Source organism: Notechis scutatus, chromosome 7 (assembly GCF_049901735.1).
Source record: "Notechis scutatus isolate UNSWTSFEM ecotype Mainland chromosome 7, rNotScu1.2, whole genome shotgun sequence".
Classification (NCBI taxonomy): domain Eukaryota; kingdom Metazoa; phylum Chordata; class Lepidosauria; order Squamata; family Elapidae; genus Notechis; species Notechis scutatus.
Window position 1 is genome coordinate 22,896,490 of NC_142015.1, and position 27,559 is coordinate 22,924,048.

A 27,559-nucleotide genomic window follows, 5' to 3' on the forward strand; every position below is an offset into this window, starting at 1 on the left:
ACCACAAAAATGGGCTGTAGTAATAGTGACATTCATAGATGTTGACATTCATTCCAGACAGTCATTCTAGTATCTTCTTCTTCTTCTTCTTCTTCTTCTTCTTCTTCTTCTTCTTCTTCTTCTTCTTCTTCTTCTTCTTCTTCTTCTTCTTCTTCTTCTTCTTCTTCTTCTTCTTCTTCTTCTTCTTCTTCTTCTTCTTCTTCTTCTTCTTCTTCTTCTTCTTCTTCTTCTTCTTCCTGCATAGCTCAAGATCTCCCCCTCTTAGAATCAGAATGATGTGGCTCCATTATTCACACAGCTCACTTCCCTAGCCCCCCTCTCGTGCTTGGATTTTCTTGTCCTTCGTGCAGGCCTCTCCATGTTTGTACTAAGTCTATTACCAATCTCTGGAATCTATTCATTGCTCTCCATTCAGAAAACAAATGCGGCTTAGAATCACCCATCCACCATAACCACACATGCACAAAACTGTGTTCTCTTGTGGATCATTTCCTGCAAGTGTGTTTGTCTGAGACATACACACAGAGAGAGAGAGACATACAAACACATATTATTATAGCCTTTAAAAGTATCTGTTCAGTGCATGTATATGTGTGTATGTGTTTGTGTGCATGAGTATATGAATGTATGTATGTATGTGTGCATGTATATATACAGTATATACATATATAGGTGATGCATAAGATATGTTTGTCTTTATCTGTCCGTCTGTCTGTCTACCTACCTACCTAACCCTACCTACCTATCTCTATCTACCTATCTACCTATCTACCTATCTACCTAGCTATCATGTATGTATGTATGTATGTATGTATGTATGTATATATATATATATATATATATATATATATATATATAATCTTATGCCTATCTTATCTCTTATATATCTTATTTATCACCCAAAAGAGCCTTAGCTATTGGCAGTAGCTGCTGGTGAATTTCTCCTATCTAAAAACCTGGGCAGAAGTTGCCTCTTGGTTCTCCCAAGAACTGATACAGTCCCTTCTTTCTGAATCAAGAAAAAAAAAATTGCTTATCTCTGCTCACCCAAACTTAATCCACTTGCATTCATTTTTTTTAAAAAAAACCAGGAATTTCAATCACTCTACAGAATGATAGTTCAACTACAGCCATTGCTGTGTCCCCAACCTGTTTGACAGGGTTAGGAATGGCTAGGACACAAGCATATAAATTAGAATTCTGGGGAAGAAGATATCATTAGATAGTCAGATAGTATTTATTTTCTGCTGTTCTCTCTCTTTTTGTACCCCTTTGATGTTCCCTCCAGAGTTCAAACAGTGTCTGAGGTGTCCCGTTGGATATTTTTGTCCTAATGGAATGAGTTTTCCAAATCCATGCCCAGTGGGGACTTATAATCCTCTCCAGGGACAAGATGAACCCACAGACTGTAGAGCCTGCCCTGCTGGTAATGCCTGCACCCAAATTGGTTTGGCTCAGCCAGATTCGGAATGTATGGTGGGGTGAGTATGTTACTCCTCTCTGTAGCTACCTTCTTTTAGGGGAATCTAAGTGGCCAACTTCATGACACCAAGTGGGTGGGTTTCTTGCATGTCTGACATTTGGCAAAAAAAAAGCATCGGTCTTTAGAGGAATAGCAAAAGTTTCCTGGTTGCATCATGCTCTATTTGCAAAGACATAGATGTGAAGCACTGAGCCTGTTGGCATGTTTTGCTGATGCTTGAAATTCTTTTTTTTTTAATCCCTCCTTTTAAATAAGGCTTTAAAAGTTTAATATCTCCCTCTCATCCTCTCTCTCCCTCCCCCCTCTCCTAAAAGATTCTAATTTCATATGGCTGAATAATGAAATGGCTATTAGGGGAGGAGAATAGAATACAGCTTGGTGAGATTTGGATAGCATAGAACCTGGTTCCTGAATTAACTCAGTTTCTGACAATGTATAATGTAGTGAACTACCAACCAGCAAATCAGGGTGCGTTCACACAACAAGCTAGGCCATCAAAAAAAAATGATTAGTAAATATTTTGATGGTTATATAATCAATATTATAATGGAAGACAGTATAATTTTCAATAACAATTGATAGGATCGCATGTATGTCTATATGTACACGATTACAATGATTATGATGGTGTTTATATTTTAACATGTTGGACAGCTAGAAAACACACTCTTCAAATATAAAAATGGAATTACATGTATTAACAGCAGCTAGAATTGTATTTGCTCAAAATTGGAAAAGGGATAAGATACCGACAGAGGAAAAAGTAATTGAAAAAATATTTGAATATGCAGAAATGAATAGATTAACATTAAAAATTAAAGAAAAAGAAGAATCTGAATATTACATGGTATGGGACTTGTTTTATAAATGGCTAGAAAATAAAATTAATTAAAAGGAATGGGACGTATTTATAAAGCAATAAGAGAAACTAATGTAATAGACATACTGAATATTATATTACATATATGGGAATGTAATTATTATTATATTGTTATAATAGTAAGAAGAATATTATTAGTAATTGTTAAGCCCACAAAATATGTACCTAATGGATCCATGATTGAAATGGAATGGATTTATTGTATGTTAAAAATATTTTTTAAAAAAATTATATATATATATGAAAACTAACCAAACTTAGTGTGTTGTGTGACACAAATAATGGTGATAACCCCATTATACTTCAATAAAGTCATGACAGGAAATACTTTCGTAGTGAAACTAAGAAACTGGAAGTAAAATTTCTGACATTTTTTTAATTAGGTATGTTTGTCCAACTGGTTCTGCAAGCCCACATTCCGCCAACAATGCGTGTCCTGCTGGAACATCCAGTAACCGTTCTGATCTCTTTGATAAATCCCAGTGTGAAACTTGTCCAGAGAGATTGGTCTGTCCAAGAGGTATGTTGCTCCAGATGTATCTTATTTTATTTTTTGGTATGTGTTATTTTGACAAGATGAGTAAGTCTCCACTGCTGATCCTGGAGTAACATGGACTGATGTACCAACAAACCACCAGAGCTTTAGAACGATTCTCACTTGCATGTTTAAACTAGGACTAGAGAACATCTAAGAGTCGAGATCCAGCATGGAAATTATCCAGGGGTGGATTCAAAATTTTTAAAAACCGGTTCTGTGGGCATGGCTTAGGTGGTGGGCATGGCTTGGTGGTCATGTGACTGGCTGGGCGTGGGCAACTCAATATCACTCACATCGAGGCACGCATCTCCTCGCCTGGCCTCTCATGACTCTGGGGATGCTGCAACAGTCATAAGTATGAAAAATGGTCATAAGTCACTTTTTTCAGTGCCATTGTAACTTTGAATGGTCACTCCACACAAGCAAAGTACCAGCAAAGGAAGGGAAAAAAAAACTCCAGAGAAGTTCCTGAGACAGGAAGTCTAATTCTGCCAAGAATGTAATAAGGGTTAATGGAGAGGCAGTTTCTGTAAGCAAGACCAGAATGTTTCCTTTCTGCCTTCCTTACAGGATTAGGCCAGTAATTTCTTCTAACAACCGGTTCTCCAAACTGCTTAGAATGTTAACAACCGGTTCTAGTAAATAGGTGCGAACTGGTAGAATCCCATCCCTGAAATTATTCAAAGAGATGTAATGGTAGGTGGAACTAAAATCAAAGGGAACATGTCCAAAGTACAAGTATTTAATCTTCAGGAAATCTATGCATGTATACTCTGATTCACCTTTTAGGAATATAAGGAAAGCCTCCAGGAGAAATTTAGACTGATAAACCAAAGATTTCCCATCCTGGTTTAAATAGAAATTGTGTGAACATGATTCAAATATCACCCCCCAAGAAAACAAAGCTGAACTTTATCTATGTCCAAAGTGGTGTCCTTAAATATTAGAATTACAAAACCAGAGTTTCTAGTCAACACAACAAAGTTGTCCTACTGGATCTAAGTCAGATTCTCATAATTCATTGACCATTATTCTTTTCAAAGGCTCAGGAGGAAAGCAAAGGCCACCTGTCCCATGCCCAACAGGACACTACTGCCCTCCAGGTACCAAACATCCAACGCAATACAAGTGTGCCCCTGGCACATGGAGCAACAGGACAGGTCTGGCCACAGAAAAAGAGTGTGCACCATGCCCTCCAGGATGGTTTTGTCTGGCAGGAGCCAGTACTCCATCTGGGAAGTGCAGCGCTGGGCATTTTTGTCCAGAAGGTAAGATAATCCCGTCCAAGATGAACTGGTTGATGTTCTTCTGGTGTTCTTTGTTTCAGTGGTGGGATTGAATTTTTTTTTAATTACCGGTTCTGTGGGCGTGGCTTGGTCAGTGTGGCCTGGCTTGGTGGGCATGGCAGGGGAAGGATACTGAAAAAATCCCATTCCCTCCCCACCCCACTAACCTGCTTTCCAACTCCGTTCTCCTGTGCAGGGCAACCAAAGAAGACCCAGCCGATCAGCTGGGACTCGGCAGGCAGAGAAGAGATGGGGTTGGTGGGGCCAGTCAGAGGTGGGATTGGCCAGTTCTCTGAACTACTCCAAATTTCCGCTACCTGTTCTCCAGAACTGGTCAGAACCGGCGGAATACCACCTCTGGTTTGTTTGTACCTTTAATTCAGAATCAGTAGACCAGGGGTGTCAAACTCAAGGCCGGGGGCGGGGGGAGGGCAGATCCAGCTGAAGGGATGCTTAGATCTGGTCCGCAGGCCCACCATGAAAACAGAGAAGGACCAGTCCATGATGCCTCTGCCAGCAAAAACAGCTTGGGAGGGCAACACACAGCCCACCTGCCCTCCATTTTCAGCTGCAGCAGCCTCCTGCAGCCCTCTGCCAGCAAAAATGGAGCCCGTGCAAGCCACACGCAGCTTCTCAAGCTCTGCTTTGGTTGGCAGAGGGCTGCAGGAAGCCGTTGTGACCAAAATCAGTCTTGATGAGTGACATCGAGCTGACCATGATCCCCTGGCCATGACTACCCTGGCCCCCTAAGTCAGACACAACCCTGATGCATCCCTCAATGAAACCGGATTGGATACCTCTGCAGTAGACGAGGTGATAAGATCAAGGGCCTCAGAATAACACGTCTGTGGTGATGTGAGACTCAAGCTCAAACGCATTTAGCAGACTTCTCAATTACCAAATTCAAGAAAATCAGGATTAGCCGAATTTGTATACGGATTGTTCGGATTTCAAACTTGCCTATCCCGGGATAGCATGCACCGGCATATACCATATGGCCTCACTGTACCAGATCAATGTCATAGTCTGCATGGACTTCAACTCCCAGAATTCCCCATCTGGTATGGCTGCCTGGGGAATTCTGGGAATTGAAGCCCACCCACCCTTACATTGCCAAGCCTGTGAAATGCTGACTAGATAGTGTCTCAAAGGGGGAAAAAACTCCTGAAAAGCTTGTTTGTTGCTATAACTCATGATAGCATCTTTTTCTATCTATGTGCTACTTGTCTGCTTCTGATAGACAAATAGAGATATTTTATCGCACGTGCTTTATTCGACGCAGAGTGTTCTATCTTGTAGAAACATGGTAGGCTTTATTTAATATATTTTGTTCAGTCACGGACCTGTAATAATAATAAAAAAAATGTGTTAGACAAACATCTCCCTTTCTTTTCCCTCTTCCCCATGATTATGGTTTGTGTATTCCGTCTTTCTGGTTCAGGAAGTCAAGCAAGTACTCAGTTTCCATGCCCAGCAGGAACGTACAGCAGCAAACATGGGAATGGGAATGTGGATGATTGCCTTGCTTGTCCAAAGGGAGTCTATTGTCCCAAAGCAACCATCAAACCAGGATTCTGTCCACTGTAAGTCAAACTCTCAAATTGTCCCTCAAATTTTGGGCCTCGTAATGTGACTCCATCATTGCATTTATCATTATAAGAATTCACTCCCTTTGAGCTCCCATAAGGTTGCAGTCCAAGTTAATAGCGAGTTAATCCATTGAAAGACAGTTCAAAGTTACAACAGCCTCAGGAAAAGCGACTTATGACCCCATCCTCAAAGTTACCACCATTGCATCACGGTCAACGATGTGATCAGGGATGTGAAGAAAACTTCCAATAATTGCTAGGTTTCCACCATTGCTTGTTCCACCAGTGTATCAGGGTCCAAGTAACACACTCAATGGAATCAAAACCCCAAGGCAGGCATCTTCCTCAAAGTATAGATTTATTAGGCATGTCCTATTGGCATGTCTGAGGAAACCCGACTCTAAACCCCACTCCCTGGGGTTTGCCTCCAGTTAAAAGTAAAGTTTTCTCTCCTGAGTAGACCATGTCTCTCCCTTATCCTCTCCTCCCTGTGTGCCCTAGGATGGATAAGGGATGGCCTGGTTCTTCCTCTGACTGCCCAGCCGGCCTCTGCCCTTCCCCAGCCTCCTCCACAACCTCTGGAGCCACACCTCCACTCCCTGTCAGCTGTTCCTCCTCTCCTTCAGAGTCAGTCTCCACCAGGGGCATGACATCAAGTGCCACCCACTCACATTTATTGAGGAACATTTCAACTGTCAGTCCAAAAGTAATCTTGTATTTTTATCTCAGGGAGTGAAACATGTTGGATCTTTGAAGCTGCTATGACCTGGAGACTGTCACAGGTTTATTTATGCTAATCTCATTCTACTGCTCAAAAGACTTCAGTTCTTCTACATTGTTCAAGCTGCATTAAGTACTGAATTCACCATGTAGGGGCTCTCCAACTTTGGCGACTTGATGACTTGTGGACTTCAACTCCCAGAATTCCTCAGCTAAAATGGCTAGCTGAGGAATTCTGGGTGTTGAAGTCCACAAGTCCACAAGTCACCAAGGTTGGAGACCGCTGCACTATGGGACTGGTGAAGGAAGCCAGGTTAGGCCAGATGACTTAAAGAGGCATCAGGAAAGCAATGGATTCATATCAAGGTTTCTTTTAATCCAACTAAAAACACCTAAATATTCCCTCCTCTCCATTCATCCCACCTCACCCAATTCATATCAAACTGATTTTTATTTCATACTTTCTTCGGATGCAGGGGGACGTATCGTTTAGAGCAAGGTGCAACATCAGCTGAGGATTGTGTACTGTGCCCAGGTGGATACCAATGTCCCATAATGGGCACTGTTGCACCTCATCTGTGCGGATCTGGCAAATTTTCAGTAAGTACCACCAAACTGATGGAGAAGCAGCCAAAAGAAGTAACCAATCAAAAGAAAAATTGTCCAGAACGTCAACAGTTTTGTGGCTGTATTTCCAGAGGTTTGGGGTGATGACTTCATTTTGATTTTGAGGCGATTAACTTCACTGTCTGAAGCTAATAAAAATTGAAATCCGGAATATCTTCAAGGCAACTGATTGGGGGAAGTTGCTGTTTTAGCTCTTTGGCTGTCTGTCTTGATCCATCCTGCAATTTTGGGTTTATGAATTTGATGTGAAGGATATTCAATAGCGGTAAGTGGATGGAATTGGCTGGTTGATTATGTTTCTTTCTCTCTAACAGAAATCATTGGCAGTTTTCTCTGTGGTAACATTATATTTCAGCTTAGAACTTCCAGATATACATTGAAAACACCTTTTCTTCTACAGGGCTGAAATCTCTCTCTCTCTCTCTCTCTCTCTCTCTCTCTCTCTCTCTCTGTGTGTGTGTGTGTGTGTGTGTGTGTGTGTGTGTGTGAGAGAGAGAGAGAGAGAGAGAGAAACTATAAAGAGAGTAGATAGATAAATAGATATATATATATATATATATATAGAGAGAGAGAGAGAGAGAGAGAGAGACAGAGAAACTAGATAGATAGATAGATAGATAAATAGATAGATAGATAGATAGATAGATAGATAGATAGAGAGAGAGAGAGAGAGAGAGAGAGACAGAGACAGAGACAGAGACAGAGAGAGAGAGACTATAAAGAGAGTAGATAGATAGATAGATAGATAGAGAGGGAGAGAGAGAGAGAGAGAGTTTCCTTCTGTAGAAGATCATAATACTCCTGCGGTATTACCTAAGCTAAAAGTCAGTGTATTTCCAAGCTCAGTGTTGTTTTAAGTCCTCCAGTTCTTCATCCTATTTACTTACCCAACTCTGGTTCTCCTGAAGTTGCTAAACTTCAACGTGCACCTTTCCTTGCCATCGGCTACTGTTGGCTATGTTTTCTTGGGTTGTTAGGTGACCATTAACTCCTAGCAGATCATATCTTGTTTATTCTCCACCATGACTTCCTCCCAGCAAAAGAGACTCGCAAATTCTAACAAAAGGAATGTGCACTAAGGACAGTTTTCTGTTCTTCATTTTCAGAATGATTCAAGCAAGGGGAAAAAAGAAGGCGGCAGATAGGAGCATTCCTGATTGGCTCCTGGGGGAGATGAAATTGCAATGCAATTGAATGTTCATTTTGCTAACAAAAGGGAAACAGCATGTCAGAAGCACTGATTAGGAGAATGGCAAAAGCCTTTATTCTAACAAACCAGCCCCAAACCCTGCGTCCTTTCACACAAAATGAAGCATTGTTGCTCTCTAGTTTGTACTTCTGATCTGCTCCAGGCTAGCTTTCTATAACAGCTTCAACACTTGGCCTAAGTTCAAAGATCTTTATTACAAAGATGCTTATTATGATCAAAGCTAGGGATTAAATTACAGAGACAAATGGCAAATAATGTGGTTTATTATTGCCTTTCTTATGTTCCTAGGCTGGTTAGGTTAGGAATCAGGAGTAATCTTATAAAGATGCCTCGAACTGTTCATATTTTTTATTAGTTTATCAAAATATAGAGTACAGGAATACAAAGAAAAATGAAAATAAGGGGGAAATAAGGGGAGGAAAAGGGAAGAGATAAACGTGTAGAGTAAAGGAGTGAGAAGAAATAAGAAAAGCATTGACTTCCAACTCCTTTTGGCATAGTAGAATAAGGTACATAACATACAACCTCAATGTTTTACTTTTACATAATAATATATACTAGCCATTTCTATAGCAACAAACCAATTTAATCTGCAAAACCCCAAATCAAGGTTTCATTTTTTTCCCCATCTCAAGCACAAAGTCCAAAAGCTGTTTCCTAAGTCTTACAAAGATGCCTAAAACCAGGCCTTCAAAAATGATGAAAGATATCCAGAGTGTTAATCAGAGTCTCTCTCTCTGAGTCTCTACAGAGACACACCCTTTCTTCCCAATTCCCCCTGGGTCAAATGTATTATTTTCAGTTGCTTTCTTCCCATTGAAGAAAGTAGTACAGTCAATGTGTGAGTTCCAAAAAAAACCCACAGCACAAAAATGACATTGCAATTTATTATTTGTATTGGTATAATTGAAAAAAAAAAGTATCAGAGCACTTCCAGGGTTGCCTCATGCTGTGGTTGGGGTCTTCTTGGACAAATGTCTTCATCAGTTCTCTTAACAGAGGATAACTTAGTCAGCTTAGGCTAAAAGTAAAATCTTTAACCCTGCTAAACTAGAGTTGAATGGGCTCATCCAATAGGTTGAGCCAAGAATTGACCCTAATGTGTTAATGCAGTCTTCAATCCAGTGTTGGATTCAAAACAATTCAATCTCAGAAAACAGTCAATTGTTGGGATCAAGCCTAGACTTACACATGTGTCATGTCTTCTGCGGGAGCTGAATTTCCTGCCGATCTACTTCTGAATTCAATTCAAGATGCCGGGTTATCACTTTTAAAGCCTCACATGCCTTCGAGCCAGGTTATTTGAAGGACTGCTTTTCTCTTATGGCATCCACCCAACACACTAGGACAGGAAGGCAGGGCATATTATGGGTCCCATCAATTAAGGATTGTCATGCGGTGGCACCACAAAAAAAGGAGCTTCTCAGTCGTGGCCTCTTTTTTATAGAATATCGTTCTCCCCAAAGTATGGTTGGCCTACACCCTATTGCATTTCCGAAAAGCCCTAAAAGCGGTGGTGGGATTCGGCCAGTTCATACCAGTTTGGGAGAACTGGTTGTTAACTTTCAGAGCAGTTTGGTGAACTGGTTGTTGGAAGAAATCATTAGGGAAGAGAGCCGGTTGTTAAATTATTTGAATCCCACCACTGCCTAAAAGCATAATTTGGTGAATGGAGACAGAGCCAATCAAGTGAGTGATTTGATTGTGTTGTTGCTGCCATGGGGGTGTGGGTGAGATTATGAATTTTTATTATATGATGGATTTTTTTTGAATAGCTACTTTAAGCCACCCCAGAGTCAGCTATGTGTAAGTTGGGTGGCTATATAACTTTGTTTAATTAATGTGTGGTTCATTCCTTCTCAATCTGATTTCCACTCACCCTTTGTGACGTACATGGTCTTTAATAAACTAGGCTCCAGGATTCTTGCAGAGTGTTCTTCCTTTATGCATTGTTCTTTTTTATGTCTTCTACTCCAATTTGCCTTATTTTCCATGCTAGGATTCCAGAACTTTCTAGTTCTGAGTGTTAGATCGCGGGAAAGGAGACTCGAGACCAGTGTGACTTTTCCACTCTTTATTTTAATGTATAGATCAGTACAAGATCTTGGAGCTGCAGCAGCCCTTCATATAGGGATTGCTCGCGGCTCGCCAGCCAATGACAGCTCTTTGAATCTCCCGCGATCGGTCCGGCCAATCGTGGTTGATTCATAACGAGCCAATCACAGTAGCTTAGTTAACCAATCATCTTGCAGTATGTGTGGACCAATCAGATAATAGTATTTGGAGTATGCTAATATAGAACACTGAGCATGAGGGGTGCTTGGTACTCTCTGAATTTGCTTGTTTTCTTACAGACGTTTCATTACCCACAGTAGGCAACATCATCAGTGCTAGGGGGTGGAGAGTTTGCTCTCATTCAGACTTCTTCTAGCACTGATGATGTTACCTAGTTTGGGTCATGAAATGTCTGCAAGAAAACAAAGCAAGTTCAGAGAGCACCTAGGGCCCCGCAATAATCCTCCTCCTCCTTTCCTTCCCCCTCCTCTTCTCCCACCCTCCTTCTCCACTCCACAATCCCCATTCCCTTCTAGCACTGATGATGTTGCCTAGTTTGGGTCATGAAACATCTGCAAGAAAACAAGCAAGTTCAGAAGACCCCTCATGTCAACCCCGAGCTACAAATATTCTCCTTTATTAGTAAGTTCTGAGCACTTCAACTGAGTCCTTGTTTCTTTTTCTTCTTTTTGCTGGTTAGGAACCTGGATCTACCTTCTGCTCTTCCTGCCTTGCTGGGCATTTTTGTGCAGACACAAATACCAGCCGGGAGATAATGTTGGATCGGATGGTGTGCCCAGCTGGTTTGCTTTGCCCTGGAGGCCTGGCAGCTGTTCCCAACACTGAAGAGCATGCTTGTCCAAGGGGCTACTACTGTCTACCAGGAAACATGGTGAGTATTCATCCATCAGTTTGGTCCAGTGTCTCTTGATTTTCATCAAGACTTTCCCTTCCCCCCAAACAACATCTGTTTGTCCCATGCAAGTGTATTTCATCGAAGAGAAAAATCAATGCAGAGATTCTATTTGCAGTTTTTCCTGTTGTGCGTATTTGTTTTCAGAATTCCTAGAACAGGTAGAGAATTTTTAAGATACTATTCTCATATTGTAAAGTGAAAGTCTGTGCTTTCTTGCAAACTGCTTATATATCTGTTTGCATTTCAGGAGGGGAATTAGTATGGAAACTTAGAACAAGTACAGATTTCAGAATTTTGTGTTCTCCCCTAGGAATTCCCAAATTCCAAAATCGTACTATTCATGTAAGCACTTTCTGATGCAAGAAACTTTACTATTCCCCTCAGTGATGTGAGGCAAAATTTATTAATTGATTTAATGTATTTATTACACTTATAAGCCTCCCATACTGATGCATTGACTCTAGAAGGCTTACAAACAGTAAAAAGTTAATAAATAAAAAAACAATTAAAATTAAGAAAAGTTTGCACAATATTGGAAAAATGAAGGAACACCACGAGATGAAGAGATAATTAAGAAGATATTAGACTGTGCTATAATGGACAGACTTACACTGAAAAATCAAAAAGAAAAGAAGACACAGAATATTATCAAACTTGGAATTTGTTTTACCAGTGGTTGGAAAAATGGGGTGGAGAGTAAGAATGACATTTGTATTGTTAAGCAAATTAAATACCCAGGCAACATGATGTTTATTAGGCACTAAAGGATGTAATTAATAGAAAATTAATAAAATTTATTATTATTATTTTTAAAAAGAAAAGTTATATCAAGACTAAAACCAAGGGGACGAATGGCAGGAGGGTGAGGTCATCTTCTTATCCCATCAACCACCTCCAGTGGAGAGCGCCCCCTACTGGAAACTTATGATTCAGTCCCTGGGCTGTAAGAATGGGGACATTTCCATTTCCGTAACAACCGTGAAGTCAGGATTTTTAACCGTGCGATTAGTTAGCTCTTAACATCCACTCTGGTTTCTTACATTCTGTGATTAGAAGGAATTCAATCCAGAGAAAGGTAGGTAAGCAATCTACTTGGTAGGATATAATGGTCTTTAGTTCCCCGAATCTGTTTTACAAAGTTGTTGCATGGAAACCTATCAGAAGAAAATCTATCAGAATCGCAGGTATTTTCAAGGATAATTTGAGAGCCGCAGTGGAAAGGGGGGAAGTGAATCAGTTTTAAACGAATGAAGCGAGCACAAAGAGCTTGGAGCGTTTCAATGTGTCATCAGTAATTGCTATTATACCATCATTACTTGCTTTAAGAGCACCTTCCATTCTTTCTTTTACCTCCAGTATCCTCATGCAAAGCCATGTCCTAATGGGACCTACGGGGACCAAAGCGGGTTAAGCAAAGCAGAACAATGCTTACAATGTCCTAAGGGCAAGTATTGTTATGGAGAAGGACAAGAACCCCAAGGAATATCCCAAATTGTGAGTACTTCAGTGATGATGTTGTCAGCTTGGGAGCTTTTTTTTTTTTTTTTTTTTTAAGGCTTCTGGGCTGCCACATGCAGTGCCTGGGAATTTGGGAGTGGGGTTTCAAGGAGAGGTGGAAAATTAGCCACAACAACATTCCTTTCTCAGAGAGTCAAGGACATGTTGCTCTGCACCTGGAGGGGAGTGCCTAGGGATAGTCTCCAGTTGGAAAAGATTAATGATTGGACCACGTGATGAACTATTGGGTGCAGGGGTTGAATTTTGGATTCTCTTTGGGCTAAGGAAAACCCAGAAATCTCAGATTCAGCTTTTCCTCCGACATGTCAATATGACATCTCTAATAAAATGGATCTTTGAGAAGATGACAGTCTCGGAATCTTTTAATTTGGAGGTTGTTACTTGGAACGCTGACCGATGTCTCAGTCAAGGGACTCCAGTATTGGTTATCTATGTCCTCTCCTGAATGTTCTTCCCCAATTTCAATCCTTGCATGTCTTCCCACTCATCTTCTAATACCAGACAGTGGTGTTCCTATCTCCCTCCCCCACCATATCTTGCAGACTGAGATACTTTCAGAAGGGCAAACCCAAGTAACCATCACACTGGGCGTCTTAATTTCTTCAGAAAACTTCAGTTGGAGAGAAAGAGGGTAAAAAGAGGATAGAACCCCCTTTTTAAATATTATGTGTGCTATTCAATTTCTGGAACTTCTACACTCCCAGCCTTTGATTCTTTGACTAGTTCGATAATCATGATTCCGTAGGTGATGATCAGGCTGAGCCCGAGGGAGGGGTCAACTGCATCATTAGCCTTGAGTCCCTTTGCACCCATAAGAGATCCACATCCAGCCCACCTTGAATTCCATTGACTTTCATCTACCGCCTATTTGCTTTGACTGCTAGTAGTTTAGATTCTTGTAGAGAGAATAAGCTTGCAATAAATCTTTATATTCCTTTGAACTGCCTGGATTTCCTTGACGGATTATTTTACCCATTTAAACACCCATTGGAAATACACTCCTCACATTCAAATAAGAACCTTCTCTTTTCAGATTGTACTCTGCTCTCCATAGCTACTAGCTGCACTTCATGTAATTGACAGCATAGACACATGTGTTGTCAGGTGTGAAAGACCAGGTCCACAGTGAAGGTTCAATAACTGATTTCTTGCTCTAGCTTATGCACAAGGACCTTCTCAACTAAGAATGAACACTTGGTTAGAGATAGGTAAGGGCCAATGGCACTCAAGGAGGGTTGAACTTAGTTTGCTTGTGGCAACATAGGGATTCTAAACTGATCCCTCTTTTAACTCCACCCCTGGTTCTACCATTCCTTCTCCTACGTATGTGCATGTTTTCTTTTAGACTGGAGATTGCCCCCTGGGCTATGCATGCCCCTTGGGGACAGGGTTCCCCTTCTCTTACCCATGCGTACCTGGCTTCTACTGGGATAATTCCACTCTGAATGGAGGAGATGTATGCCAACCTTGCCCAGCTGGATTCTATTGTGATTCTGTAGCAATGATCCTACCTAAAATCTGTCCAATGGTAAGTTGGTAGAAAACAAAATATTGATTGTAAATAAATGGTGTGCTTCTGTCCAGGATGCTGAGCATCTATTTTTCAGGATACTGCAGATCTGTTTTCTATCATCTTTGGAACTTCTTTGTCCGTCTAATAGTCAGGTTCTTCAGTCTTTGTTGGCCTAATTAGAAATTCTTTTTCTCACCTAAGGGGCATTTCCTTTTTTTCTTCTTTTATTAGGGAAGATATTCTTTTGCTTGCATGAGGATCTGCAGATAAGGAATTAAATCAGATTGAATAAAGGAGAATATATGTAGCTCAAGGTTGAGATGAAGGGTCCTTGGTGCACTCTGAGCTTAGCTGTTTTCTTGCAAAACGTTTCATTACCCAAATTAGGTATGATGACATTGCCAGTCTGAGTAATGAAACATCTGCAAGAAAACAACCAAGCTCAGAGAGCACCAAGGACCCCTCAAATTGGATTTAATTCACAGGAGAGACACCAACTATAGACACCAGCATTGTCTTTGTTTTTCAGGGGTTTTATTGTCCTCCTGGTAGTTCACAGATTGAAGCTTGTCCAGAAGGAACTTATGGGATCAGGAAGGGGTTGAGAAGCCTTCAGGAATGCATCCCCTGCAGAGCAGGGTTTTTCTGTGCCATTCCAGGACAGACTGCCCCGAGCGGCCGGTGTGAGGCTGGATTTTATTGCTGGAGAAGAGCAGTGTCTTCGGTAAGTCTGACTCTCACTTAGATATTTTCTGTCCCTCTCACCACACATTCCCAAGAAACGATAGGGACACCTCTATCTGTGTACATATTTGTCTGCTCCACTTAATTATGCAAAAATCCAACTCTCTTGAGAAATGCTGGGGAAAGTAGAAGGAAAAAGAAGAGGATAGTCAGAAGGAGTGTAGATAAATTCAATTAGGGCAGGAATGGGAATGCTGTGGAAAGAATTCAAAGGCTACGCTCATTCTGGAAAAGATCTATATGGTCAATAAGAATTGACACCAGCCTGATGGCAAATGATCAATGACTTCTACTTGCATTCAGTAATTTATAGCATGGAAAGGAATGTACGTTCAGTCCAACTTCCTCTTCCCCTCTGCCTTCAGACCTCAAATATAAAAGGGCCTTCATCAAATCTCAAAAAAGACCCTACAGGAGCTCCTCTGTAACAGACAATGATGAGAACGATAAACGAAGCAACATAGTCATTCTGTATGTTGCAGGCGTATTGGAAAAGCTCAGGAGGATCTTCAGCCAACACAACATATATGCACACTTGAAACCCAAGAATACACTAAGGCAGAAGCTGGTTCACCCCAGAGATCAAACACCCAGACAGAAACTAAGCAACGTGGTATATGCAGTGCAATGCAGCGAGCCATTTGCAGATCTGTAGATTGGGGAAATAAAACAACCACTTCATAAGCACATGGTGCAACATAAGAAAACAAACACATCTGGACTATATTCAGTAGTCCACCTGCATTAAAAGACAGACCACTCTTTTGAAGACAACAAAGTCCATATTTTGCACAGAGAGGACCACTGGTTTGAAAGAGGGGGTCAAAGAAGCCACCTATGTTAAAAGTGAACAGCCCTCTCTTTACAGAGGGGGAGGGTTATGGCATCTTCTACCTCCAGTCTGCAACACAGTCCTTTCCACAGTTCCAAGAAGGCTCCACACCGATTTCCATCATTCAGGTGACCCTGAGGACACAGATAAATCTCCAGGTTACCTTAATGACTTGTTAAAAGAATGCAAATGACAAGCTGTCTGCAAAGAGTGTAAACCCTTCCATTCCCCACCATTCAGTCAGAGCTGAAGAAGCTTCTTGGATGAGAAGCAAAACATCTTCAAAGAAAAACCAGAAAGTCTAGTTGGCTCTTGAAAAAAGCACCTTTGGGATAACCATAACCTGGATGACTGAGGATCTCCATAGACACTCCAATATAAAAGTGATACTGACTGCTAAGAAAGCAATAAAGATTCATCATTATTCTCTGTAGAAAATTAAATACAGAGGAATGTCTCTGTCTTTTATCATTTTTTCCCTTTGATATATACTGTATATGTATCTATGTAGCTCTTCTTCTCTTCTTCAGGTGCCCACCGATGGAGTCACTGGGAACATTTGTCCACCAGGCACATATTGCCCCATTGGGTCATCTTCACCCATCCTCTGCCCTGCAGGAACCTACAGTAACACCAGCGGGTTGAGATATCAGAAGCAATGCTTGGACTGCCCACCTGGGTGAGTGTCAGTCTTCCCATTACCTGATGAGCTAATTCTATTTCACTGTAAGACTATATTAGCAGAATCGTGCAGGTCTGAAAGTACAATTCTCCCACCATCTCTTTTACAGCCTGAGAAGTTAGGGAGGATCTTTTCTGAGTTTCTTTCTGTGCCCCTTTACAGCTGCAGACTATGCCATCTCTTACCTGATCATTCCTAGGCAGCATCTCTTCCCTTCTTCCCAAGATCATCCCCACATACCAAGGGTCTTCAAACTTGGCAAGTTTAAGACTTGTGGACTTCAACTCCTGGAATTCCTGAGCTAGCATGATTGGAGGAGGGATTCTGGGAGTTGAAGTGCACAAGTTAAATTCTGGAGAAATTCTGGGAGTTAAAGCTGTGAAGTTTGAAGACCCCTGCCATATACTATTACTGTCAAATTGTAAAACATTCCTATGCTGGTTTTCCATATTGCCATATGAACAAGGGGAAGAAACCCCTTAAGGAGCAGACAGCAAATGAACATTCCAAGCTTATCTCAGAGAGATTGTAACTGAGGCAACTGGGTATTCTGGGCACGAAAATCCTCTATTGAAGAGTGTGATTGATGACACCTAGCCCATGAATATGTTCCGTTGGACAATTTGAATTATGATACACCCAGAGGGGTGGAGTGGGAAACAGGGTCATAGGTGATCATAAGTTACATGTCTCAGACTTGGCTTCATACAGATCATGCCAGTATGTTGCTCCCAATAAAATCTTTGAAGTTTTTTGAAGTTTGGCCCAAAGCTCATGATTTATTTAGGGTGGTCGCTGGAATTCTGACAGTTACAGTGAAAAAATGGTGATCCTGAAAAAAATAGAACTCAGCTTTACAATATCACAATCAGCTTTACAATATCACAAGGTGTACAGCAATCTCCTATGTGTTGGACAACTGTATGGGGTGTTATGAAACACATTTGAAGGATACTCAGTTAGGGAGACTGGACTAGAAACCTGTAGGAAAGTTGAGTCAGGTGAAAAACATAGCATGAATAGTTCATGAATTGTACCACATAAAAATCTACACGCTAAGAATTATATCTGTTGGAAGTGGAATTTCAATATTCTGGTGCAAGCTTCCAAATTTACATAACTATTGGGGAAATACAATTTCTGTTATAATGTATGAGTTGCATTAATTCTCCTGTTTCAAGTTTCAAAGTGATTTGGGGGGAAAATGGTAATTGGAACTGAAGAATTAAGTTATGAGCCATGCTTAATCTTTGGTTGAAGTCCAGTGATGAATAGGGCTGCATGTCATCTAGATTAAACGTGTAAGAAAGCGAGGCTTGGCTGATCAGAGTAAAAGTGCCTTTTTCAATATTTTAATCTCCTTTTTAAAAAAGTCAGATGCCTCTGGAAAGCATACAAAGAAGGTCTCACAGTCATAATTATCCCATATTAGTTAGTCACCTTTTCCCAGTGCTCAATAGTCAAAGTCAAGTTGGCTCTTTTTTATGATTATGATTATTGAAAGCATTATTAAACTCACCCTTCATCTATTAGTTAAATCCTTCTTTAAAATGTCCATATTTCACTTGCACCTTTTACTTTTTCCATAGAAATACAAGATAAGAGCATAAGGATAACCAAGCTGGCTTAGGTTAAAGGTCACTAACAACTATTGTATTTTCACCAAGGGCAAATAAATGTTTCTTGGTACTCACTAAAGATGAAAACATACCCTCTTCCATTGTTGTTGCAATTGTGCTTTATGGGCATGTTGCCTCCAATCCCAAGGTTACAGTGAATCTTCCTTGATAGGTATACTTGTCCTCTGTAGGAAAGTGGTGAAGACACCAGGCTAGAAACCAGGAGACTGTGAGTTCTAGTTCTACCTTAGGCATGAAAGCTGGCTGGGTGATTTTGGTCAATGATCGGGTGATTTTGAGCCAATCACCGAAAGTTGGCTGGGTGACTTTGGGTCAATCACTAGGGGTGGGTGAATTCTAGTCCTGCCTCAGTCATGAAAGCTGGTTGGGTGACTTTGGGCCAATCACCAGGAGATTTGGAGTTCTAGTTCCACCTTAGGCATGAAAGCTGATTAGGTGACTTTGGGCCAATCACCAGGGGAGGATGAATTCTAGTCCTGCTTCAGTCATGAAAGCTGGTTGGGTGACTTTGGGCCAATCACCAGGAGATTTGGAGTTCTAGTTCCACCTTAGGCATGAAAGCTGATTAGGTGACTTTGGGCCAATCACCAGGGGAGGGTGAATTGTAGTTCTACCTTAGGCATGAAAGCTGATTGGGTGACTTTGGGCCAATCACCAGGGATGGGTGGATTCTACTCCTGCCTTAGTCATGAAAGCTGGCTGGATGACTTTGGGCCAATCACCAGGAGATTTGGAGTTCTAGTTCCACCTTAGGCATGAAAGTTGATTGGGTGACTTTGGGCCAATCACCAGGGGAAGGTGAATTCTAGTTCTACCTTAGGCATGAAAGCTGATTGGGTGACTTTGAGCCAATCACTAGGAGACAGTGAATTCTAGTTCTGCCTTACACATGAAAGCCAGCTGGGTGACTTTGGGCCAATCACCAGGGAGGGTGAATTCTAGTTCTACCTTAGGCATGAAAGCTGATTGGGTGACTTTGGGCCAATCACCAGGGATGGGTGGATTCTACTCCTGCCTCAGTCATGAAAGCTGGTTGGGTGACTTTGGGCCAATCACCAGGAGATTTGGAGTTCTAGTTCCACCTTAGGCATGAAAGTTGATTGGGTGACTTTGGGCCAATCACCAGGGGAAGGTGAATTCTAGTTCTACCTTAGGCATGAAAGCTAATTGGGTGACTTTGAGCCAATCACTAGGAGACAGTGAATTCTAGTTCTGCCTTACACATGAAAGCCAGCTGGGTGACTTTGGGCCAATCACCAGGGGAGGGTGAATTCTAGTTCTACCTTAGGCATGAAAGCTGATTGGGTGACTTTGGGCCAATCACCAGGGATGGGTGGATTCTACTCCTGCCTTAGTCATGAAAGCTGGCTGGGTGACTTTGGGCCAATCACCAGGAGATTTGGAGTTCTAGTTCCACCTTAGGCATGAAAGTTGATTGGGTGACTTTGGGCCAATCACCAGGGGAAGGTGAATTCTAGTTCTACCTTAGGCATGAAAGCTAATTGGGTGACTTTGAGCCAATCACTAGGAGACAGTGAATTCTAGTTCTGCCTTACACATGAAAGCCAGCTGGGTGACTTTGGGCCAATCACCAGGGGAGGGTGAATTCTAGTTCTACCTTAGGCATGAAAGCTGATTGGGTGACTTTGGGCCAATCACCAGGGATGGGTGGATTCTACTCCTGCCTTAGTCATGAAAGCTGGCTGGGTGACTTTGGGCCAATCACCAGGAGATTTGGAGTTCTAGTTCCACCTTAGGCATGAAAGCTGATTGGGTGACTTTGAGCCAATCACTAGGAGACAGTGAATTCTAGTTCTGCCTTACACATGAAAGCCAGCTGGGTGACTTTGGGCCAATCACCAGGGGTGGGTGAATTTTAGTCCTTCCTTAGGCATGAAAGCCAGCTGGGTGACTTTGGGTTCAATCACATCAACATCAGGTTTGTGCAACAAGCCACTCTGTCAGTTCCTTTTTCAATGTATCACTATTGGTGGATCTGAAAAGTCAATCCTGCGTTTGCAGAAAAACTCTAGGAAGGAAAAAAAAAAAAAAAGAGCCCTTGTCCTCCATGAGTTTCCCTAGCCCCCTTTAAACGATCCAAATTACCGGACATCATAATCTTGAAACTGCATGTGTGACATTCAAATAATCCCACCCAGTCAAAGCCATCTTGAAAAATGTCCTGTCTGATTGATTGATTCATATCACGACTATTGAAACCCAGGACATCTTTTATTTGTCTACTCCAAGTTGCACCCATGTTAATGTTCTGCATAAGTTAGCTTGCCTACATAGCACAAGAGCAAGCAAATCTCCCTCTATATAAAAGCAAAATACCACTCATGCATCCTCACAAAATCTCCAGAACCGTGAAGCCGACAAACTTGAAATTTGGCAGGTACATTTCTCTTGGCTTCTAGGTGCTGACCAAAAAAGGATTTTTCGAAATGACCATCAGAGCATTAATATTTCATATATTATTATTAACACGCTCTGATGCTAAGGAGTTTTACTCCCCCTCCCCACCTGAAAAGAAATCTGTTCCAAATGCAAAACCAAAGTGGAGGAGAGGAGTTTCAGTTTCAGAGCACCAAGCAGCTTTAGTACAGAACAGTTGAGCTAAGCCACGCCTAGGCTGCTTGCTGTCTGCTTCTTGCTCACACAGCAAATACTCTATCAGTTTCCAAACAGCCCTCAACTCTCTCACACACTGACAGAACCCTAGCCAGATGAATACCGATAGATCGTGGTAGGCAGAGGCACAATTCCCCCCCCCACATTATTTTCCTCCCCCAAAACTAAGCCGATCATATAGTTTCGTAGCAAACCACAGGTATTGAGCTAGTTTATACAATAAAGCTTTTCTTTCATTCTAATATTAGGCTTTACTGTGATGGAACAAACACCATAGCTCCAAGTGGGCCATGCAAACCTGGTTATTTCTGCTCTGGCTCTGCCAGAACCGCGACCCAGATGATGGCCAAAGAAGGACATTATGCTCTGGAAGGGGCTTTCCAACCCGAACCGTGTCCATCCGGGACTTTTCAGCCGGTAAGAAGAGTCAACGGAATACAAATAGCCGCATTGAAGCTTCAGTTATCTAAAAGGCAGAGAGGATATTTTCAGCATGGAGCATAGAATGAGAAGATAGACTTATTTGTGAGTGTGCTGATGTACAGCCCTAATTAGGAATAAAAAGCAACGTAGGAAAGACAGCCTACCAATTAATGACAGTCGCTTTGGGTGATTAAACAGGAAGTTGGCTCATCTTTTGATATCTCAGAAGAAGCACTTGCTTTGAGTTTTTTAGGCCTGCTACTTTTCTCATAACCAATGACTTGACTAATTGCTTAAAAGGCAAATTATCAGGCCATTATAAATCTGTTCTGGGTCCATGGCCCTGTGCCTCATCTACATAGAACAATACTGGTTGCCTTGCAACCTTCTGCGTCTTTTCTTCTTCTTAGAATAACAGAGTTGGAAGGGACCTTGGAGGTCTTCTAGTCCAACCCCCTGCTTAGGCAGGAAACCCTACATAGCATTTCAAACAAATGGTTATCCAATCTCTTCTTAAAACCTTCCAGTGCTGGAGCATTGACAGTTTCTGGAGGCAAATTGTTGCACTGATTAATTGTGCTCACTGTCAGGAAAATTCCTCCTTAGTTCGAGGTTGCTTCTCTCCTCGATTAATTTCTATCCATTGCTTCTTGTCTTACCCTCAGGTGCTTTGGAGAATAGCCTGACTCCTTCTTTTTTTGAGGCAGCCCCTGATATATTGGGACACTGCTATCATGACACCCCTTGTCCTTCTTTTCTTTAAACTAGACATACCCAGTTCCAGCAACTGTTCTTTGTATGTTCTAGCCTCCCGTCCCCTAATCATCTATGTTGCTCTTCTTAGCTCCCCCAGATGGTGATTAGCAGGAGGGTCATGTATGAAAGCAAGTCGATCTGAGAGGACATCAACTTCATCTCTTTCACCCCAGAACTATTTAGGCTTTTTGAGACTTGTTCAGTGAAACTTAAGTGGGATTTGCCCTTTCAAACTCCTCTACTTCTTTTCATTCCAGAGCTTGGCTCAATCTGCCTGCAGAGAATGCCCAGCTGGCATGTTTTGCAACCACACTGGTCTGGTGGAACCCTTGGCTTGTCCCAAAGGGCATTACTGTCCATCTCGAAGCATCCTGCCTCTTCTTTGTCCAGTGGTAAGTTCTAAATAGCAATAGCACCTAGACTTGTATACCGCTTCACAGTGCCTTTACAGACCTCTCCAAGCGGTTTACAGTGTCAGCCTCTTGCCCCCCAACAATCTGGCTCCTCATTTTACCCACTTTGGAAGGATGGAAGGCTGAGTCAACCTTGAGCCTGGTGAGATTTGAATTGCCAAATTTCTGGCAGCTAGCAGTCAGCAGAAGTAGCCTGCAATACTGCATTCTAACCATTGTGCCACCATAGCTCTTCTATGGAATCTATGGAAACTCCTTCAAAAGCAATATCCATCGCTCCTTTCATTACATACATAGGAAGTCCTCAAATTACAACCATAACAGAGCCTGCCCATCATAGTTGTAAATTGGGTCATCCCCATATTTGACCCAATTTCGCAACCTTTCTTGTGGCAGTTGGTAAAGAAACACTACAGTCATTAAGTAAAGTAATGGGTCACTGTGAGTCAACTTTGCCGAAAACTGCAAAAGTGTCACAAAACAAGTCATGTCACACTGCAAAAATGTGGGCCAAGTGTTGAGCACCCCGCAAGTAGCCATGAGAAGAGGGCAGCCTTTGAAATGTCAGAACCAGGTTGTAAGTACTTCCAGGTACATCTGTGGTAACTACACATGGTCACTAAATGACCAGTTGTTAAATCAAGGACAACCTGTACTGGCCTTTAAGTAAACTTCCAAATCTTACAGAAGAACAGACTGATTGGTCAATTGGCCAAGACAAGTGATTGATGTACCGACAATGCTTCCCTCTTTTTATTCTGGGACTATAGCAGTGGTGGTATGCTACCGATGTGGACCGGTTTGACAGAACAGGTAGTAAAAAAAGCCTCCCGTGATCAGCTGGGAGGAGGGAAAAAAGGACAATCAGCCGAGAGGAGAAAGAAAAATGCAGGATCGGCCCACCCACCCACTCATGCGCTTTTCTTTTCTGTATCCTCTCAGCTGCTTGGTGCTGCAAGCCTCAACTGGTATGGGGAAAGCTGCACACCGGCATTAAGCAAAGCACGCCCACCAAGCCCTGCCCACTGAACCGGTGGTAAAACAATTTGAATCCCACCACTGGAGTAGAGTCTATGACTATCCTCGAAACTCCAGTGAATATTGGAAATTCAAACCCAAGTTCCAAATTTTCCATGTACCCGTACAATCTTGGATTTCTGGGTTTGAAAGCTCGGTGAGTGACATAAAATTTTCTTTTATGTTCCTATGATTTCCTTTGCCTTCTGACACATTTCCCTTCTTTTGATTTAGGGCACTTATTCAGATACTTTTCATGGCACTGGACCAGGGGCCTGTAAACAATGCCCAGCGGGCATGTACTGTAGCATGCCTGGCTTGGTGGCACCTGAAGGACTTTGCCAGTCAGGTTATTATTGCTTCCAAGGATCTACAAATGCCACTCCTGTAAGTCGCTGCTAATATCCTCTATCCTGCTTTGTTTTGATAATCTTCCAACCATTTTTTCAGTGGTCAAGATAATGCTAGTGATTCCTTCTAGACATAAGATTTGGAGAAGTTCAGCTTAGACCATTCTCATCAATCATAGGGCCTGGAGACTAAACCATGTGAAGAATGGTGGCAGATTTTGGGTCTGGCTAGTCTACAGGAAAGAAGAATTAGGGGTGACATGATAGCAGTATTTTAGTACTTGAGGGGCTGCCACAAAGAAAAGGGGATCCAATTATTGTCCAAAACCACCTGAAAGCAAGACAAGAAACAATGGTTGGAAATTGATCAAAGAAAGAAGCAACCTGGAATTAAGGAGAAACTTCCTAACAGTGAGGACAATGAACCAGTGGAACAGCTTGCCTCCAGAAATTGTGGGCACTCCATCACTGGAGGTTTTAAAGAAGAGACTGGATGGTATAGGTTCTCCTGCATGAGCAGGGGGCTGGACTAGAAGACCTCTAAGGTCCCTCCCAGCTCTGGTCCATTCCATTCCACTCTATTCATCAGTTTTAAGTTCAACAGTAGTACATCTATCCTAGTCAATTCTGCAAAAGCAGAGATGTTTGATAAAAATGAGTCACATGGGCTCCACCATCTGCCTTCAGGAGGGGCCAGGTTCAATGTCTGGCATCTCCAGTCCTGAAAAACGTGAACTGAACAACCTGGATACGTTGCTTGTCAATGTTGACAAATGATCTGCTTGAATACAAGGCAACTTTCTAGACTTTTATCACCGGTTGCATATGTCCAAGGTCAGTTTCAGATTATTGTTTTCTAGGGAGGAATATATCCCAGTTTCTGTGCTCTTATCTTGGAGGTGAACAACGCAGAAAAGCAGGGGAAACAAAGCAGATTCAAGGAGACCATGAACAGGCAGGAAAGAAATCTATTTGCTTGAAAGTTCTGGTCTCCAACAGTGACGATTCTAGGATCATTTGAAATAATAAAAAATGTTGCTTGGTCTTGTTCCAAGGAAAAGAAAATCCTTGTTACTTCTCAAAGGAAAATCCTTGTTCCTCCTCCAAGATGCTTTGAGATACTCCCTGCCTTCCTTCAAATCTGGGAACTTGGCAGCAGTTGGCCAGGAAAGTCTTGATCAGCTCTATCTCACCTTGGATCATCCTTGATCTAAACCCTAAGTAGTTCCATCAAGTTCTGAAGACTGCATGCTCTGCATTAGAATGACTTTCTTGTGTATATGTTGGCTTCTTTCTCTTTTCTAAGACTGCACCACCCTTTGGGGGTCTATGTCCTGCTGGGCATTACTGCCCAGCGGGCACCAAAGACCCCAGGGAAATGCCCTGCCCAGTTGGCACATGGAATGAACAGAAAGGAGGCCGAGATTCCACCTGGTGTCGACTATGCCCACCTGGATATTTCTGTAGCAGCCCCGGCCGTGTCTCCCCTACAGGACCCTGTGCTCCAGGTGAGAAGATAATGGTGAAATTGCAAGCGCGTCTTTGATTGCAATTTGGAAAGGAAGTCTCATAATATGATTTCTTCCCTAGAGGAAAGCTGACAGTTTTGTTTCTATAAGTGCTTCGGCTTACCGCGGCACCCAGCTTTAGTAATTTCAGCTTTGCAATCTTAATGCATTGAATTTAGATCTGCGCAGGGGTGGGCTTCAAAAATTTTAGCAACTGGATCTCTGCCCAGTTGATGGGTGGTCGTGGCCTAGTCAGCCTCCTGCACCACAGCAGGGGGAGCATTTTTGCCCTCCCTGGGCTCTGGAGGTTTTCTTTGAGCCTCTAGGAGGGAAAAAATGGCCTCCCTGGGCTCCAGGGGCCCTCTGGAGGCCAGAAATGAGCCCGGTTTTGGCCTTCCGGAGCCTCCAGGAGGCCCATTTTTTGGCCCTCTCTGAGCCTCCACATGGTCCCTGTACTTACCTGGGATCCAAAACGGGCCACATGGGGAGTCCTGGGAGGGGTGGGGCGGGGTAGGCAGGGCCAGCCAGGGGTGGGATTTACCGATTTGCTGAACCGGAAATTAAAAATGATAAAATTAGCTACCGGTTCACCCAAACTGGGGAAAACTGGTAGCAGCCCGCCCCTGGCTCTGTGGCAGTGGTGGGATTCAATTTTTTTTTATTACTGGTTCTGTGGGCATGGCTTGGTGGGCCTGGCAGGAGAAGGACATTGCAAAATCTCCAGTCAGAGATAGTGGTATTTGCCGGTTCTCCGAACAACTCAAAATTTCTGCTGCTGGTTCTCCAGAACTGGTAAGAACCTGTTGAATACCAACTCTGCTCTGTGGTTGGGCTGGGAAAGCTATGGGTTCTAGTGCATTTGAAGCTATGAAGGCCCACTTGAAACCAAATTTTCCCTCTTTCCCTTGGATTTACTGGGACTCCAAAGATAAGTATCTTAAATCAAAATGTAACTTTGAAAGGTTGAGTCCTGATTTCAACAGAGGAAAGAAGCCTTGAGTTGTTATATATTTTTTTATACTTTCACCTGCTTTGGATTTTAATATAATACGCATTGTAGACACGCCCTAACCTTTTCATTGCCAGATTTTGAGGGGATAGCTACTTCTAGAATTTCAACACTAGGAATTCTCGGCAGGGGTGAGCTGCTACCGATTCACCCTGGTTCATGCGAACTGGTAGCTAATTTTATCATTTTTAATGGCCAGTTCGGTGAACCAGTAAATCCCATCCCTGGCTGCCCCCACCCCGCCCCACCCACCCCTCTCTGGAGTCCCCATGTGGCCCATTTTGAATGCCAGAAAAGTACAAGGCCCACATGGAGAGTTGGGGAGGGCAAAAACGGCCTCCTGGAGCCTCTGGAAGGCCAGAAACAGGCACATTTCCATCCTCCAGAGGGCCTCCAGAGCCCAGGGAGGCTGTTTTTGTCCTCTGGAGGTGCAAGAACAACGTTCAGAGCTCAGAGAGGGAAAAAACATCCCGTCCCCCCCATCGCCGTAGTGCAGGAGGCTGACTAGGCCACACCCACCATGGCCACGCCCACCCAGCAACCAGGCAGAGAACCTGTTGCTAAAAATTTTGAAGCCCACCCCTGATTCTGGGAGCTGTGATCCTACTCCGCTGCAAGGCACCTGACTAGGGAATGCTGAAAAGATGAACGATCTTTTCTGTTCCTTTTAATTCCTTTGCAGTGAATTTACCTTCCAGTTTGTGATAACAAATTCTTGAGTTATTGGCAATATGCAAATCAATACATAAAAGAAAACTACACATCTGAAGGTTTGGTGTTTCCAGGGCAAGTTTTGTGTTTCTGCTTTCTTCTGCAGTGAAAAATGACTTAATGCAATTGATTTTTCTCTCTGTTTTCAGGGTTTTACTGCAGGGGTGGGACACGTGCAGCAAGACCAATGGACAGAGTAACTGGAGACTTGTGTCCCAAAGGTCACTTCTGCCCTGTAGGGTCAGCCATGCCCTCTCCATGCCGAGATGGGGAATACAGTGCAATAACAGGTCAGCTGTGAAAAGGAGGATTCATGGTTTGATGGTTGGAGCTGCTGATGGATTTCAGTTGGTTTCCACTTTAATCTCAGAGGCTCAGAAATAAACCCAACTATGCCCCTCTAAATATTAGAATTGATTGTAGACTTATTAGAAAACCAGTTCTAATTCTGTCTAGGTTCTCCCAAAGTCCTATTGATGCTTCTTTGGAAGTCTTGTCCTTTTTG

At 42.5% G+C, this 27,559-nt stretch overlaps 1 protein-coding gene across 1 annotated transcript in view; it reads left to right on the forward strand.

Annotated features, from left to right (window-relative positions):
- The window catches only part of LOC113419326 (uncharacterized), a 132,889-nt gene that overhangs the window by 23,096 nt on the left and 82,234 nt on the right, over positions 1-27,559 (forward strand). Inside the window, exons 8-22 of the mRNA XM_087969823.1 lie at positions 1,291-1,481; positions 2,747-2,883; positions 3,945-4,169; positions 5,629-5,770; positions 6,973-7,096; positions 11,089-11,280; positions 12,661-12,798; positions 14,168-14,350; positions 14,865-15,059; positions 16,442-16,590; positions 21,116-21,284; positions 22,304-22,438; positions 23,711-23,863; positions 25,133-25,334; positions 27,204-27,344. Coding sequence (XP_087825949.1) covers positions 1,291-1,481; positions 2,747-2,883; positions 3,945-4,169; positions 5,629-5,770; positions 6,973-7,096; positions 11,089-11,280; positions 12,661-12,798; positions 14,168-14,350; positions 14,865-15,059; positions 16,442-16,590; positions 21,116-21,284; positions 22,304-22,438; positions 23,711-23,863; positions 25,133-25,334; positions 27,204-27,344 — 2,476 coding nt within the window. The remainder of the gene's footprint in view (positions 1-1,290; positions 1,482-2,746; positions 2,884-3,944; positions 4,170-5,628; positions 5,771-6,972; positions 7,097-11,088; positions 11,281-12,660; positions 12,799-14,167; positions 14,351-14,864; positions 15,060-16,441; positions 16,591-21,115; positions 21,285-22,303; positions 22,439-23,710; positions 23,864-25,132; positions 25,335-27,203; positions 27,345-27,559) is intronic.